Source organism: Arabidopsis thaliana (assembly GCF_000001735.4).
Source record: "Arabidopsis thaliana chromosome 1 sequence".
NCBI lineage: Eukaryota > Viridiplantae > Streptophyta > Magnoliopsida > Brassicales > Brassicaceae > Arabidopsis > Arabidopsis thaliana.
Genome location: NC_003070.9, coordinates 29,271,310 through 29,288,752, shown reverse-complemented (window position 1 = coordinate 29,288,752; position 17,443 = coordinate 29,271,310). Strand labels below are relative to the sequence as shown.

Here is a 17,443-nt window from a genome sequence, read left to right as displayed (position 1 = left end):
TTGTTGGTGTTACAAATTCCACATCGAAAATACGATGAGATTTTTGTGAAAAATCATGTGGAACGAAGTAAGTTGTTATCGATAAGAACAACATAAAGCAAATATTTCTGTAGATGTAGGAAAAAACGTAGTACAGTAAAAGGAAACATCAATATAAGAAACAACATTTTTAATTTGTAACACAAATATTATTAACGCTTTTGAATTAATTTGGCATCTTTGAAAATCGATTGAAGATCAATGGACGGTTGAAAAATGTATGTTATTAACGCTTTAAACTATGCAAATTACAACTTAGTTTATATTAGTATAGAAGGTACTCTCCAGCTTCCTTCAATGTATATATAAACATAAAATTAAAGGGTGAGGGAATAATATTGGCCTATAAAAGTTAAGTGTAGAATAACACGAGGACTCGAGGAGGCTGCCTGGCTGCGCCAAGATCTATATATAACAATTACAACGTTTTATTCTATTAGTAGAGAATCATTTTTAAGTCAAAAATAATCGTCCAAGTGAATCAGGCAACAACACACTAAACAACTTGCATTTATAATATTTTCGCAAATCATAACATTGATAGACAAAAAGGTAGTTTAATACTACTTTGTATTATTGTCGTTATTGCATCAACATTTAAATTCTAACAAGCATAGTACATGTTTATGATTGAATTAAAAGTACAAAAATATCTAACATGGGGTCACTTCTAATCATAGTGCTAATCTACTTTATTTATATAAGATCTTGAGTTGAATAGTACTAATCCTCAGTGTTTATAGAGTTAATATATATAGTCATCTAATTCGTTTTAGTTATGTCATCATTTATTAGGTTCCAAAATCCACTTTCGAATGAGCTACAGCCAGTTTTAATGCAAGTATTCGTTAACTATACTAGATTAGTATACAAAGAGAGTGATTATATAATTGTAGACCATTTCTTTAAAGTTATATAATGTGGGTGTTTAAACACGTAAGGCGTCGTGATGCAGAGGCAACTACGAGAAAAAAGAAAAGAAAACCAAACTTTAGGATCAAAAGAAGAGAATCCTTATCCCATCGTTCGTACCATATAACATATTTCACAATCTATTTAATATTCTCTATATATTTAAAAAGAGAAAAAAAAAACTAAAAAATCCGGAAAAAAATAGTTTATTTTTTATGATGTTTAATATCCAATTACTTTTTGGTTGAAAGAAAAATATATATAGTAATTAAAGTGTGCGATTTAATAGCTAAGAAATAAAATACAGTTATTTTTGTACTCATAATTTCATAACAAAAAACAAATTTCAATTTTACCTTTACAAATGAATTAACTATTAATTTTTAAATGATATAAAAAATTTTAGTAACATATTAAATTTAATAAAACTCTTTGGAAGTGAATTAAGAGAGTGGGCTTGAAATCACCAAAAAAAAAAAAGAGAGTGGGCTTGAATCAGTTAAAAGGCCCATTGAGAACCATCAGAATCCCCGAAATCTCGTTCTTCTCCAATTGTTTTTTTTTTCGTAAAAAGGCTTACGATTTAAATTAAATAAAAGAAAAGAATACAGGCCCAGCCCAATAGCATTTTACTGACCCAAATTGTTGAGATTAGCGAAATAGAAAAAAGCATTTGTCGGAGAAGAAGAACTGTGTTGGTCGGTGACTGCCAGAGGATCAAGTCGTCGGTGAAGATGAGGAAGAAGAAGAAGAAGATTGTGTTGAGTAGCACATCTGAAGCTGAAAAGGTTAGTATACCATATCTCCCAGACGATCTACTCTTGAATTGCTTAGCACGCATCTCTAGATTGTACTACCCAACTCTCTCGTTAGTCTCCAAGAGATTCCGCTCTCTTCTCGCTTCCACAGAGCTCTACGAGACCCGACGGCTTTTAGGTACCTCCGAGAGTTGTCTCTATTTCTTTATGACTGAGAGGCGCAACGACCATGAGGTTTATGGGAAAGTTGAGTGGTGTCATGTTGTGCATACGTTGCCCCTATTCAATTTGTCTCGAGCACTATCTTGTTACCACTGTTTGAGTCATTGCTTCCTCATGATCATATATATCATTTTGTTTTCTATATGATGTAGGATTTATGGTTTGAATATGATTGCATAATGCATACAATCGTTTCGAGAACTTGCCATAGCCAATTCTTGATTACATCATGTTGATTTACTGACTTGTGGTTACTAGTTTAACTAGGCTGGAAAAAACAGAGAATTAGGCACTTGAAGGACAAAAGCAAAAAAGGGGTCATTTTCAGAACTAGTCATCCATAATAAACTTAGTGTACTATATAGTCATCCATAATAATCTTAGTGTACTATATAGGTTGATTGAAAGCAACTCATGTTATATCATATTGTCATGTCATACCATCATTTTCCTCACCCATTAACTGATAGTGGACCTACTCTCCATCTTAAGGCCATAAAATGGTGTCCCTTTCTAATCAAAACTTACCCTACAACCTTCCACAATGCATGTGCTGATTTAGTAGATCTGTATAGTCAGACCAAGCTTCCAGATAAATATGCTTAAAGAAAAACACAGTAATTATTTTATCATCACTCAGTTTCTGAAACTCTTGCAGCTCTTTCTTGAAGCAAACATTGTGATGATGAAGTATAGAGCCATAAACAATCTAATTGAGGAAATGCTCAAGCTTGTGTGAAGATGTAGTGATCACAACAGATAAAAGTTGGAGCATTTGTTACTATGTGGATGGATATACATCTCTAAGTAAATATTGTAGTGCTCTAAAGTTATATATAACTAGTTATCTTCTTGTGTTATAACAGGTCCTTTCAAGCAACTCATATTTGCTTTTCACTCATATGAACAAATTTTTACATAATACCTCAATCTTCAACAACACAGTAATTTTTCTTAAGCCATTTTTGATAAACAATGAAGAAGAAAAGGAAGGAAGAAAAACCAAAATCATTCTGGTAATGAAGATCCATGTTGAAGACTTTAAGATATGGAAAGTTTTTTCCAATGGAATAAATTGTATAAAGGATCAAAAATCTCTAAGTGGAGCTACAAAATGCAGCATACACAGTGACTCTTCCTTGGAGGATCATTCTGCAGTTTCTCTGAAGAAACAAAAGAAAACATAAAAACAAAGCTTTGAGATATACAAAATACACACAAAAACACTCAAGAATTGAAGAGAAAATGTATAGAAATTACCTTTTTTCTTCTCAAAGAGAGGAGGACGAAGAACAACATGCATTGTAGTTACAATTCCAGGAAGTTCACCAATAGTTATTAAGGACCTTGCTTCAGAAAGTGTTTTGTTGTTCTCAAGTATCTTCCCACCATTGATGAGCTTAACCTCATTTATCATCTTTGGTGCGTTTTCTTTGTCTGTCCACAACAAGATTTTCAACTTCACCTTTAAACAAATAGCAAAACTTTTGAGAAGAAACATAGAAAATGATTTACCTTTAGGCCATTGAGCAATGATTTTCTCCTTGAGAGATGCAACAGTCATGAATTGACTATATTTGCTTGGACCAATGTCGGTACCATCTGCGAGTCTGAACTTCAATTCTATTAAATCTTCATCTCCCATCTTTAAATTATTACCTCAAGAAAAGATCTCTAGAAAGAAGAAAAGCAGAGAGTTCCGTTGTCTTTGAGCAGAGCCAAATTTAGAAAATAACAATAATTGGGTCTCTTACTCTCTTTCTCAACTTATATAATAACTACCAGAAATCTCAAGATACAGTCATCTCTCCATTTACATTTATACAAATCTGAATTTACCTTTTTGGTTGACTATATACGATAAATTTGCAACGTATATTTAGCATACTAAGTACTAACTATAAATGATTTGGATTATATGATGATATATTAACATAAGCTTTTATGATCACTTGTCATATTAGACGCCAACCAAAACCAACCGTCACGAATACATGAATCATTCCTTGCGTACATTCCACAAACACGATACATTCTTTGCTTGAAAATAGTAATTAATAATGGCTTAATGATACTAATCTTTTTATATGTTCACTGAATCTTTTTTTAATAAAAATAAAATACAGAATCAAATGCGTTGAAAAAATTAATCCAGCTATATCTTTTAAAATTTTGATTTGAGTTTAATACAAATGATAATGACGTGTATAGTAAGCGGTACACGCGCTCTAAATCAATTCCGAACCGGATCGTGAAACGGTTAGCGTTCGGTTTGCTCTCCAATAACATTTTCCCGCCAATTTCTACAAAGTATAAAACAACCCATTCGTCATCATCCCCTAATTTCTCGCTCACCTTCAACAATGGAGGTTCCTACAGAGTCAAAGACGACGCAGATCGATGAAATCTCTCACAATCTCTCGTTTACCACTTCTAACGCCGGCGATTCTAGCTGGGACAAGATCTCATTCTTCCGTCACCGTTCACGGCAAATCAAACGAGACACTTGGCTTGTCTCCGTCTTCGTTCTTCTTCAGATCGTCCTCTTCGCTGTAACTATGGGCGTCAACGATTGCTCCGGGAACTCTCACGGTCACTGCTCCGCTAAACTCCTTGGCCGATTCTCTTTCCAGTCTCTCTCCGAGAATCCTATGCTTGGTCCCTCCGCCTCAACGTAAGTAGCTCTCTCCGGCGGATTTCGCTTTTGGTCTCTGCTTGTAACTGATTTTGGAATCGATCTCTAATTGAATTGTTAGATCCTTTAGAGATGGATTTTGGATGCTTCGTTGCTTAGACCTGTAATTTTGGATGTTTCATTCTGCTCATCTTTTGGATCGGTAACGATAGGTTGCTGAAGTTTGTTGGATTTGGATGATACTAGTTTCCAAGATTGATGAGTTTCAGCTGATTCATAGTGTCTCAATCTCTGATTACAGTGACAACCGACAAGTTCTTGTTTACAATTCTGTGTTGTTCTAGTGTGTGTGTGTGTTTATTTGTGTGGCTCTTGGTGCTACATTCTGTTGATGAAGCAATCTAATTCAAGTGGTGGTTCTTGTGAGAGCTCTATGTTTCAGAAAATTAAGGGAAATAGGGGTAACTTGAGCTATCAAATGACTGATTATAAGCTATGGACTACTTATTTTCTTGTGAGTTTGCAGGTTAGAGCATATGGGAGGTCTTTCTTGGAAAGCTCTGACGGAGAATCATGAGATTTGGCGTATTTTGACATCTCCATGGCTGCACAGTGGATTATTTCATCTATTCATAAATCTTGGGAGTTTGATTTTCGTAGGGATATACATGGAGCAACAGTTTGGACCATGTAATTTAGACTACTTGACTTTTGATTAGTCTGTTTTGGATGGAATCTATCACCTTTCTAATCCACCTTTCTTCTGCTTTTGCTTTGGTTTTGTAGTGAGGATTGCAGTCATATACTTCCTCTCTGGCATTATGGGTAGTCTGTTTGCTGTGTTGTTTGTTCGGAACATCCCATCAATCTCTTCTGGTGCTGCTTTCTTTGGGTTGATTGGAGCCATGCTTTCTGCACTTGCAAAGAACTGGAATCTATATAACAGCAAGGTCAAGGATTTCTTGTGGTTCTGTTTTGTCTCTTGTTATCTTCTTCTCATAGCTTTTCTGATTGTATTTTCTTTTGCTTGGTACAGATTTCAGCCTTGGCGATAATATTCACTATCTTCACTGTGAATTTCCTGATAGGCTTTCTCCCTTTCATAGACAACTTTGCAAATATTGGTGGTTTCATATCAGGATTCCTCCTTGGATTTGTGCTATTGTTCAAACCACAACTGAGACAGATGCCTCCATCTCATAAGGGGAAATTGTTTGAAGATGATATGAACAGATCCACAAGGCTTAAAGAACAGTTTGACAGACCGGTATTAAGGATTATATGCCTGCTCGTGTTTTGTGGAATGTGAGAATTTACCTCAAATCTCTTTTTGGTCTAGTTTTTTTTGTTTTATCTACGCTCTTGTGACATGAAAAAGCTTTCCATCTCTGTTTAGACTTGCCGGGGTTCTATTAGCAGCATGCTGGGGAGTCAATCTCAACCGTCATTGCCATTGGTGTCGCTATGTTGACTGTGTTCCAACCAAAAAATGGAGCTGCAGCGACATGACTACTTCCTGCGAGGTATATTCATCTAAACCATAACCTTTGTTGTGACCCTGAAACTAGAATCTGAGTCTATATATATGCAAATTCTGAGTCTGATTAGTGATTACAACATTGTAAAAAACTATATGTGAATACGACAGGCAATGGTGAGTGATGCTCAGCTAACACTAACGTGCATGGCAAATGGAAAGTTCAGGATATTTCCTTTCACCAATATCTCACAAGCCAGGACAGAAGACCTCTGCACACTCGTATGCTCTTAAAGATGACCAAGGCTTCAACTCCTTCATAGATCTAATATACTCACTCCCACACTTGAATAATTGCATATACCAAAATCACAAATCTCGTAAGATTCTTTGGTCAATTCTGGTAACTTTTGTTTGTAGCCTATAGCCTTAACGGATAAGTGGTAAATGTTTTGTAATGAGACTAATGTTTTGGTTCTATGAATGTAAATACTAAAGTCTACGAAGTTTGGTCCCATATGAGAGGACCCAGTAGCCACATTAGTTTCTTACACAATCCACATCATATCTACGCACACATGACACACCAACAAGTAAGTATAATATTGAGCTTCTTCATTTTTTGTTCTTTCATTTATTTGCTTTAGGAGGAGTGATGATGATAAATAGGTGTGGCTTGTGGGTGTAGTAGAATGAGAAGAAAAGGGCCGGCCTTGACACAGAGATATATATAGATAGGGTCACTAAAATTAATTACTACTATTTTCTAAGGGAATTTTGAATAAATAGAATTGAGAAATGTGCTCATAAACTATATTAAAATATATCAGAAGAAGCCCATACTGTGGACCTAAACCTCATTAAGCTACTCAACTGCCTACGACATCTCTACTGGTTTCATTACTCTTAATGTCACTAAATATGCATTTTACTCAAATGTTTTTGTTGTTTGTTCTATACTAATATTCCTTTTATGTTGCTACAACATATTTAAGTCACTCAATTTATGTCAGTTTTTTCTTCAGTTAGCCATCTTTAATATGTAATTTCGCATAACAATTACAATTACTAAGAATTAGTCTAGATTTTTTCCAGAACTCGTTTTAAATTCAGTTAAGTGGTCTCTCTCTGGTGTATAAAAGCGAAGACCTACTCTGTTTTGTAATCAGTTGACTTTATAACTTTATCCGGTTAATAGGGATGTGAAGCCAGAATTAGAGCGGATGGTGGTTGGGGAAAATTTGGTTTGGCAGCTTTATATAAAGTGTTGTAGTATTTTGGAAATTACCCACAAACCAACACAAGTTTGGAACTCCATCTTCTTCAGATTTTTTTAGCATTTACATACAAAGTCAGTTGATCAAAATTCTTGCATTGTTGAAACAAAAAATTTTAAGTTATGTATGTCCAATATGTATATAAAAACACTTGTTGTGTTCAATGTATAAACAGTACAACTTTCTCCAATCGTTCTTTCTTTTAGTTCATACTATATGATTAAGATCGAGAATTTGGACCACATCAACAAGTAATTAAAAAACAAATTACAATTTTCATGTGCATCAATGATAAGTGGAATATTACAACCACAAATCTCTACCATTTAACGTTGATATGGCATATACCTTTGCATCCTAATTTCGGCTCAACACTTTTACTTTTCTATTTTAAAAAAATATTGAAATCAATCAAACGTATCTTAAGTAGCGGTTCTTGACCCTCTAAATAATCAACTCTTCCATGTATCTCCACCGTCCGATTAGATGATTAGTGGAGTGCTTATCAGTTATTAACTTATCAACTTTTCTTTTCACCCTTTAAAGGTTCTTTTGACCTTATAAACTTGATTACTAGTGTTGATCACATAGCTTTTGGTTTAGGTAAATCGGGTATACTACAATAAAAGTTACAAAACTTTTAACCGCTGTTATAATCTTGTTTTCCCAATCGAGTTTTAACAAAGTCGTAGACGACTCTATAAAGAAAACTACAGTCGTACATATTATTCTCTTTTCAAAATGACTTATCTTAGAGTTCAAAGTCTTGAACACTTACTACTATAAATATATATATATGAAAGACTAAAAGATATATATATATATATATATATATATAAACATTCTCAAATTTCAACTGGAATTCAATGGGAAAATGAAGTGAAGAGACTAATAATGTAATATGAAAATAGGAAGATCAATTTCAAAACGGCAGACGGAAAGAGAAGAGAGGGTATGGACCAAAAACAGTTGTTTCCTTATCTCAAGCCATTACTGAGAAAACGAAACATTCTCACAAATCTACTAGCACTCTTCTCTTTTGCTGGATTGATAGCTATTTTATACGTACATTGTAATTAATATACATATTATTACTTTACATTTGACCAAAACATGTAGATTTTTTGTGATTTACATTTTTAATATAAATATTCCTACCAATAATACAATATTCTAGACTTGCCGAGTTTTTTAAGAATATTATTCTGATTTATTGGGTTTTTAGTTCTCTGCTATCAATTCATAATACTTTTGTCTGTTTGATTTGTTGACAAAGAAATAATACTAATAAAATTGTGACCCAAAAAGATGTCTAAGAACAAAATAAACAAAGGTAATTAATGGCGAAACAAAAATTATTGAGTCGCCCGACGCTTCCATTAGATTTGATGGCCCCCTCTCTCCCACACACTTCACCACTCAATTTTTCACACACTAAATATACACACACATCCACAAAGAAACACATGCGTAATTAATATGGAGTCACTAATTGTTGACCAAATAATTTTGGATTCTTGTTTTATTGATTCGAATAGAAACAGTTTTTTCCTTGTCTACTAAGGGAACATTATATATATATATATATATATATATTATATATTTAAAATTGTTTTTGATTTTGTCCAAAACTATTTAAGGATTTGGCCCCGTGGTTGTTTTTCCCGATATGACGTATTTATTCTTGATCATCCTAACCGAAGAACCAAATTTGTATATTAGTGATAATTATTGGTGGTTAATGGAAAAAAAAAAAGGTTTCGAAATTTAAAAAATTTATAAATGAGTTGAGTATAGAATACGCGCCGGCTTGATAACGGGAATAAAGCAACTTATTTTCCTTTTGCATTAACTAATTTTAGTTTTGTTAAATATTCCACTGCGTCATTTATATGTTATATATATAATGTCTTTGACCAAAAAAAAAAAGTTTTTTTAAAATAGTACTACTTCTTTTCTTGGTATCCGCCGTCGAATGGGTCCGAAATACCACTTTGGAGGTATGAACTTGATTGATTTTTCATTCCTTGTATACTTTAGTTACAGTATTATAATATGAACGAATCTAAATGTTTATACAACATTATCTTATCTATCTCGATTCATTGAGCCATTAGTATATGAACTATTAATACAAATCATCACACAATCAAGTTTGCTTGATGGTTTCATTTGTTAGACTAAATTAGGTAATTATGGTTACAGAATATTTGTAACTTATACCTATGTACAAATTTATACATTCAACTTTTGTTTGTGCTTCAAACTATTTTTACACAAAGCTATACTAAAACACACACACACAAGGTTCAGAAGTTCTGAACTAAATGATAATTGTTATTCAATTTCTTTGTTTTCTGCAGCGAGTTATAACTCCTAAATCATGAAATGGTATTAGATGCCTTTGTACAAAATCTAAAAATGCTAAAGTCGTATACTAAATTACTAGTAATATTCGATTATTTATGTATTGAAAGCATGATCATTATTCGCTCTACTAATCATCAACTACTAGAGATTTTATTCGGACAAAGAATCTATCTAATAAATCCCAAGCAGAAAAAAAGAAAGATATGATATGAGTAACTTCTAGACAAAAAAAGAGTTAATATTCTAATTTCATTTATGTCTCCGATGTACCAGAAAATAGATGACAAATTTATATGGATTCCATGAAAAACCAGTACTTTTCCAATTCTCAACTCTTTTTTTCTGAATAACAATTTCTTTCCATAATAAAATTAAGTTAAAAAGATATGAAAAATTGAGATATTGGTATTAGCATATACCAATGATCATTTTCCTCCTCTATAGGAAACAACCATCATTGCTCCAAACAATCACTTTCATCCTTACATAATCTCTGCTTCTTCTCTTCTTCTTATTATTCTCTTTCTCTCTCACTCTCCTTTTCATCTATACATACACATCCAAATCTCTATATAACCTTTTAATTCTCTCCTTCCCAAATCTCTCTCCCTATAATCTCACCAATAATCAACCAAACAAACCAACAAACACCAAATATTTTTTAAGGGTCAATAATGGATCAGTCTTGTTCAAACTCAGTAAACGGATTCTACTCGTTTCTAAACAGATCAATGGAAGATCTCGAAAGGGTTTATATCTCCAACAACTTCATGTCCTTACAGTTCCTACAGAGAGTCATCTGTCTTCTAAGAACCTCTCACTCTCATCTCACACTTCTTGTCCAGAAACTTAACCTCCCTGTCGGTGACAAGTGGCTTGACGACTACATGGACGAAACTTCCAAGCTTTGGGACGTCTGCCACGTCATCAAATCCGCTATCTCCACCATCGAAAGCTTTTGCTCCTCCGCTATCTCCATCACCTCCACCCTCGACGGCCACTACCACCACCGTCGTCTCCTCTCCCCTCAGATTTCCCGGCAGGTATATACACGAAAAACAATGTTATTTTTTTGGACTGTCACAAATTATTTGTAAGTCCTAGTAACAAAAAATAATAATATATATTCAACATTATTTTGGTTTGTTAATAAAAAATCAAAGTTGAATTAATGAAATGTTTTTTTTTTTTTGTTATGTTCTTGAAAAGTTGGAATATTTTTGATATGGGACAGGTGATACGAGCGATATCTGGATGTAGGAGAGAAGCGGTGGGGATAGAAGAAGAAAACAGAGCATTAATGGAGAATCGTATTCAAAGGTTTCCTTTTTGGTCGGAGCAAGTTACTACGACGGGGATGGAGTCTTCCAAGATACAGAACGGTTTCAGCGGTTTCAGAGGAGTGATGAACACTATGAAGAACATAAACTCGTTACTTCTCGTGATCTTGATGCAAGGTCTTGTTTATTACATTCCCGGAGACACGACGGTTCCGACGGGGACGATGATGAGGTTAAAGCAGAGAGTGGCGGCGGAAATGGAGAGGATAGGGGTGAGGAAAGGAATGATGATGTACGAGTATAGGAGAAGCAAGACGGCGATGGAGGAGCTTAAGGTGGAGCTGGAACGGCGGTGTTGCGGCGGCGGAGGAGAGGAGGAGGCGGTGGAGAAGGGGTTGAGAGAGAGAATTGAGAATTTGAAAGGAAGTGTTGGGAGTTTGAGGAATGGAACAGAGAGTATTGTTGCTCAGATTGATGATTTCTTTGATGATATTGTTGATGGTAGGAAAATGCTTTTGGATTATTGTAGCCACAGGTGATGAATTAAAAATGAGTGTTATTAGGTTTTAATTAGAGATGAATCAGATTGTTAATTAATGGGAATCTCCTCTGGTTTTATTTGAAGTTTTAAAATATATCTAATCAAAATATATGTTTTATTACTATTGTTGTTGTTGTTGTTTAAATTCAGAACAGAGAGTAAATATGGACTAGTACTGTTTGTAGAAGTTAAAATGTGAAAGTTAAAAAGGTTTCTAAGTAAAAGTATTCCATTTGAATCTTCTATTACACTTTTTTGGCCGTTGTGGGTTGCTTTTTGAATAAAAATTGACTGCGAAAGAGAGTAGCTTGTGACAGTTGTCTTTTCTATACGGAAAAGAGTTGCAGGGGAGGTAATAAAATGAATTTGGTCAAGACAAAAAAAAAGAAGCAAATGATTAAAAACCTGAGGATTGGACTTGATTTGACTTAGATGCAAGACAGAGTGATCCACAGAGAGAGTGAGAAAGCATCTCGTGCTCTACTTTTTTTATGATGAGTTTTTTTTTTTGTTTGATTTTATTTCTCAAAATATTATTAGCAATTTTCTTGTTTTTTTCTTTCTCTCCAATATTTATCTTGTTTATTTAGTATTATTTGCTCTGTTTGATGCGTTTTCATTCATTTGTTTTGTCCAATCCACATCAAATTATAAGGATATGGGAGTCGGGAGATAGAGAGAGGACAGCATCATCAAATATCAATTAACAGGAAACCAAAAGTATGATAATAATAAAAAAAAAAAAAAAAAAATGCTATGTGGAAAGTGTTTTTTACTAGAAAACTTGAGTCAGGCTTTGCCTCTTCCGCAGAGGACACCACTCCTCTTCTCATGTTCTTCTTTCACACTTTTTACCATGCAGAAACTTCACCCACTTGCTTCTTTTTATTTTTATTTTGAAATTAACATTTTACATTTTTTTGCTCAAGTTGAAATAACATTTTGTAGATCAAATAATTACATTTAATAGTTTTTTGTCCTTATGTACTACTACTACTACTTCTTTTATGCAGAGAGTATGATTGAAGTCAGAACCAGGAATGATTTGTGTCTCCTCAACACATAACCATATTTCTGAAATTTTCTTATTTACTTTTGTTGTTGTTGTCCTTATTTACACTCTCAAGTTTGCGTTACAGGCTGTAACTTACAGCTAATTGTCCAAGAACATATACGTTTATATTTTTTCATACTATTACCACTTGAGGAAACTTAAATTAAGACCTGCAGGGCCACTCTTCCCAAGTACACATAAACATTGAAACAATCTGATGTTGATCTAGTTTTACCAAATTTATATAATGTAGTACTCCTATTACCGTGCAAAACAGTGAGAGACATGGAGCCAAGTCTCCTCCAATTGTTTAATGAGATCTTCAAATCTCAAATGTCTTTTTATGCATAATTCAAGTCGTCGTCTTAATTGCTAATCAAACCAACCTAATATATTTTGTCTCATTGGTAGCTATTAGCTAATCAAACCAACCCTAACTTACTGACAAATTGGAAATGCTATAGCTGATCCGTTAATGAATCACAGAGAACAGAACATAAAGGAGTCAGAAAAGTGTAGGAGGGACCTCCCTTGAGCTTCTTTTATTTATTAGGAGAATAAAAATGGTCCGATTTTATTATTGGCAGTCTTTTTATTTATTAGGAATATTAACTAAAAGCAAAAAACAGTTAGTAAAACTCTCTGGTTGGCGCCGTTAAGTTAGATCCATTGCATAGGGATTGAATAAAGCATTAAATTATTTGCTGTTTTCACTCTGCATAAACATCAGTCTTAAAACATGTTTAGGTAAGACAAATCCAGACATTTACCCCAATAAAAATAGTTAACGATTAGATGAGAGCGAGATGTTCATCAAATGTGTCTGAGAAATTGATAAAAAAAAAAGAAAGAAAGTAAAAAACGGAATCGTCACGTGGCAAAGAAAAGCCAGAGAAAAGTCAATTGCAGAAACAACAGAATTATATATAATAGTACTACTACTACTACTTAGGACTTGGAGATTCCAGCAAAGATCCACCACTTCTTTCACTTTTTAACCTGTCAAAACACACACAAACAGAAGAAAAGTACAAATCATTCCAAGCTTCAGGATCTTCCAACATTATAATCGTCTATAAGCAGCAGCTTCAAGCTTTCTGCAAATCAAATTTGTAATGGAACCACATAATTCTTCATCTACTTGTACAGTAATGTCTAGTTCAGATGGATAAAAGAGCCAATTCTGTGTCCTTATTACCGTTAACGAGACCCAAAAAAAATAGCAGGAATAGTAAATATCAGCAGTAATAAAAGCATACCAAGTATAGTGAAACATATATGATGAAACAGGAAAGCTTATGCTATTGAAAAGTTAAAATCCAAGTAATGTTCAAGTTCCAAATTCCAATTACCTCAAGGCGACTGATTACTGAAGAGATATATAGATAGTTTTCACAAGTATCATCATCAGTCAAGTCATATCAGAAATCATGATTGTGTTTCCTACTCTACATAATATAGTTCATGGGAAAGGAAGAGAAATTGCCTTGTGCAAAACAGTAATAAAAGCTTATAGCAACTGATTCAATTGATTATTGTACTTGAGAGAGATCGGAATATACCTTGGGAGCTAGAACCTGCGTTGCTGTTGGAATGTTTAGGCACGCTTGGAGGAGCATGTGATAAGGACAACTGTGTCTCATTGTCGCTGGACTCTTTGCTGCCATCCTCTTCACACAAGCCAGACTCTGCAGGACCGCTCTCAGAATGCTCCTCCACGGTAATGATCTTGCCAAACAACTGAATCGAGTTAACTTTCTTTGAAAGGGGGCCTCGGTTTCCAACCAGGTCATTTCCAGAGGACAGATTAGTGGTGTTGCTATTAGGCGATAAGTTATCTGATGGCGGACTGCCAAAGTTCATCATCTCAGTCGACACTTTTCCCAAATCAGGAAGCGGACTTAAGAAGTTATTGGTGAATAGCTGGGGAGGATTTCCTCCAATGAATCCGGTTGGATTGAAAGACCCAAAATCATATTGCCTGGCTCCCTGCATGCCAGCAGGAAATGTAGAATACGAGAACATAGAAGGACTTGGATCAGGTGCTGCTGCACTAGACAGTCCACTTTGAGGATAAAGGATTTCTCCATCATCTCCACTCAAGAACCCTCCTCCGGGTTGTGGATACTTCAACCTCTTTGCTGGAGGGAAAGGGGTATGCAGTTGAGTTGCATGTGCAGCAATTTCCACTTGCCATGGATTCACCCTCTTCACGTTTTGCAGAATCTCAGGTTCATCCCATGTGATCTACGCAAGTTAAAAACAAAGGAACTAATCAGAGGAAGTAGAATATATTGGCAAAAAAGGAGTATCTCATAAGACTAATCAGAGGAACTCTAGTTTAACAAACACAATGTACAATGCGTGGCCAAAGAAGGATAATGAAAAGCAACTCTACATCACGGACGCTCAACACAAACAATACTAAGCCAAATCTTCCAGTTTCAATTCCATCTTATAGAAGATGAATCTGAGAGAGAACATTCATTTTCGTATGAATTAACTTATCCTGTTTCCAATATTTACCTTCAAAACAACAACACAGCAATCAAAACAACATTCAAAACCCAATTGACATTTGAATAACCAGGATGAGACTTAAACTACTCATGAAAGGCTTGCACACAACAGATACAAGATCGATTCTGAATTGTTCCATTAACGCAACATTATAGAGATAAGAAGAGCAAAGACCATTTCAAAAACATCATATACCTGAAGCTGCTTCCATGGAGATCCACGCCATGGACCGGTCTCCTGATAAGTAGAGGAAACGATGCCTTGAAACCATGTGATCCGAGAAGAATCTTCAGTCTCCATAGCCATCTTGACTCGAGTCCCAGGAGTCCAATACATAGACATTGAAGACTCAACATCTTCAGCTCTCACAACAAACTCAGACCATCCAGCAGCCGGATAAAACACCACCTCAAATGGTAATCCCTGAGACGCTCTATTGATCGCATCCGTCACAGCCTCAGCAGTCAACTTACCATTCCCAGATCTCCTAAACGTCTTCTTCGGACTCCCATCATCTTCCTTGGCAACGCTACTCTGACTGTAGTAACCGTTATACTCATCTCCTCCGTAATAGCTACTTCCTCCGTCGCTGCTTGAGATCGGAGTTCTCCTAACGCCGATGAACATCTCATCTGCAGATTTTCTCATAAACACCACCGAATCTCCAGCGATGAGCTTCTTGCTATTGACGAACTTACTCCATCCCGTTGTTAGCAAGTGACGCCTCGGTGTACCGCGATAGATATGCCTGAAATCCCAAACAGCTCCATGGATATCAGTGACGTAGAGCTTCTGAACCGGTGGATCGATTTGAAAATTAAGCAGAGGGAAGACGGAATCAGCACAGAAACGAGGAACGGAGAAGCCACCTCCATTGTTAGCATCAGAAGGCGTGAGAATTTTGGCGAAGGTAGTCACCTTGTTGTTATCATCAACATCGCCATCGAATCTGCCGAATCGTGAATAATTAGTCGGAGTAAACTGCTGCTGCGTCATCGGTTGAAGAATAAGGTGAGCAAAGACCTCGTCGGTGACCGGATCGGCGAGCAACTGAATTGAAGTGATGATACATGGAACCGGCGAGGTGGAGGAAGGAAGAGTAGAGAGGAGAGGGCAACAGTGCTCAACGTGACCTTGTGGAAAGTAGTAAACCCTAGAGTGAAGGACAGGGATCTGGACGGAGGCTCCAGCACAAGCGCGCCAGATCGTCGGGTCTACTTCACGGTGGTTGATGTCACCGGCGGTTGCCGACGGCGGTGACATAGGTATTTGTTTTCAGTGTAAACGAAGTCAGCGAATGAAGAAGAAGAAGAAGAGGTAGGTACTGTTTTTATAGAGAGAGACCGTGATGTCTTAGAAGGAATTGAAACGGGCAGAGAAGGGAAGCGAAAGCGGAGGGTGAGGAGATAATAGCGAATTACTGTTACGATGCTACGGGATTTTGTGTTTGATTTTATTTTTTTTGTTTGTGAGAAGGAAATTATAGTTTTTGCCACACGACAACAAACTTTTAATATCTCTCTTCACTAACCTGATTCTATTAACCGTTCGATCTTTAGCGCGTGCATCTTACTCTCTATCTTTTTGGTTTTTCTTCTCATTATTTTTAGGTTCAATTAATGATGCTCTTTTTTTTATTATTGTTATTAAAACTCACTGAATTATGAAGAACTAAGAAATGCATTTAAGAAAGAAAAAACTGAAAAGGGAATATTCCTGTAGATTTTTAGAATGATTAGAGAAACATTAATCATGTTTTTGTGCTTATCCCTCGTTAGCTAGTATTTTTTGTCACAACAGAAAAGAACACTACGGAACTTATCATTATTCAAGACAAAAAAATTTGAAATAGGTTTGTTCAAGTTGGGATGAGTTATTGAATATATAATAGAAAGACAAAAAAACTAATTTATGTTATAATAAGACCATTTTCAGGTTTTGGCGAAAAAGATGTGTTGAAATTTTCAATGTCGATTTTTTTATAATCACATTAGTAGATAAAAGAAAAATACCACTTTATTTGTTTGTCATTATCACTTTTTATTTTTTATGTGTGTGTTTTTACGGTACATTTTTTGTTTTTATACAAAAGCAATTTGTCAATTTTTCTACAAAATCAAAGAAAATCCAAGTGGATCCGTTTCAAAATTATCTTGTTTGTTGCGGTTGCCATTAGCAAGCTGTCTTACTTTTAATCTTTTTTTCTGTTTTAATTTAAGAACAAGATAAATTCAGAAAAAGATCTAAATATCCAAATGGAAGAAAAAAAACAGGATATTGAAATAGATACATGATTCCTTTTTTCTGTTAATATATTTGTTTGTTGCAATTCGATAATCGAAAAAAGCTTTAAGTTGT

General features: G+C 35.0%; 5 protein-coding genes and 1 long non-coding RNA gene across 10 annotated transcripts; 3 read left to right on the top strand and 3 right to left on the bottom strand.

The window, feature by feature from the left end:
• Positions 1–1,562: 1,562 nt before the first annotated feature.
• On the top strand, positions 1,563–2,851 carry AT1G77880 (Galactose oxidase/kelch repeat superfamily protein). Of its 3 annotated transcripts, none has more exons than NM_001161002.2 (2): positions 1,625–1,739; positions 2,590–2,851. In NM_001161002.2, exons 1-2 carry the CDS (start codon positions 1,686–1,688, stop codon positions 2,668–2,670), a joined length of 135 nt encoding a protein of 44 aa, NP_001154474.1. In that variant the 5' UTR covers positions 1,625–1,685; the 3' UTR covers positions 2,671–2,851. The 3 variants fall into 3 exon arrangements, with proteins under 3 accessions (NP_177911.1, NP_001154474.1, NP_001322390.1); NM_001334802.1 differs by having other exon boundaries at positions 1,625–1,887; positions 2,590–2,826; NM_106437.2 differs by lacking the exon at positions 2,590–2,851 and having other exon boundaries at positions 1,563–2,247.
• Positions 2,413–3,790, bottom strand: MUB5 (membrane-anchored ubiquitin-fold protein 5 precursor). The gene is made up of 3 exons (NM_106436.5): positions 3,447–3,790; positions 3,192–3,368; positions 2,413–3,094 (listed from the first exon to the last, which is right to left on the bottom strand). The coding sequence occupies exons 1-3, from the start codon at positions 3,574–3,576 to the stop codon at positions 3,039–3,041; spliced, it is 363 nt and encodes a 120-aa protein (NP_177910.1). The 5' UTR covers positions 3,577–3,790; the 3' UTR covers positions 2,413–3,038.
• Positions 3,791–4,272: 482 nt separating this feature from the next.
• Positions 4,273–6,591, top strand: KOM (Rhomboid-related intramembrane serine protease family protein; the record flags this gene model as incomplete). 2 transcript variants are annotated; one of them, NM_001334801.1, is made up of 6 exons in its annotated part: positions 4,273–4,605; positions 5,093–5,256; positions 5,353–5,516; positions 5,603–5,871; positions 5,963–6,089; positions 6,215–6,591. In NM_001334801.1, the coding sequence occupies 6 exons, from the start codon at positions 4,295–4,297 to the stop codon at positions 6,335–6,337; spliced, it is 1,158 nt and encodes a 385-aa protein (NP_001321009.1). The 2 variants fall into 2 exon arrangements, with proteins under 2 accessions (NP_001321009.1, NP_177909.2); NM_106435.2 differs by lacking the exon at positions 6,215–6,591 and having other exon boundaries at positions 4,295–4,605; positions 5,963–6,110.
• On the bottom strand, positions 6,564–6,767 carry AT1G09763. Its single transcript, NR_139687.1, has one exon. It is a non-coding gene; the product is annotated as an other RNA (long non-coding RNA).
• Positions 6,768–10,121: 3,354 nt separating this feature from the next.
• On the top strand, positions 10,122–11,670 carry AT1G77855 (BPS1-like protein). Its single transcript, NM_148664.3, has 2 exons — positions 10,122–10,733; positions 10,925–11,670. Exons 1-2 carry the CDS (start codon positions 10,365–10,367, stop codon positions 11,507–11,509), a joined length of 954 nt encoding a protein of 317 aa, NP_683505.1. The 5' UTR covers positions 10,122–10,364; the 3' UTR covers positions 11,510–11,670.
• A 1,575-nt stretch (positions 11,671–13,245) lies between these two features.
• Positions 13,246–16,679, bottom strand: ARF17 (auxin response factor 17). Of its 2 annotated transcripts, NM_106434.2 has the most exons (3): positions 15,281–16,679; positions 14,128–14,812; positions 13,334–13,564 (listed from the first exon to the last, which is right to left on the bottom strand). In NM_106434.2, the coding sequence occupies exons 1-3, from the start codon at positions 16,346–16,348 to the stop codon at positions 13,560–13,562; spliced, it is 1,758 nt and encodes a 585-aa protein (NP_565161.1). In that variant the 5' UTR covers positions 16,349–16,679; the 3' UTR covers positions 13,334–13,559. The 2 variants fall into 2 exon arrangements, with proteins under 2 accessions (NP_001322496.1, NP_565161.1); NM_001334800.1 differs by having other exon boundaries at positions 13,246–14,812; positions 15,281–16,548.
• Between the last annotated feature and the right edge of the window lie 764 nt (positions 16,680–17,443).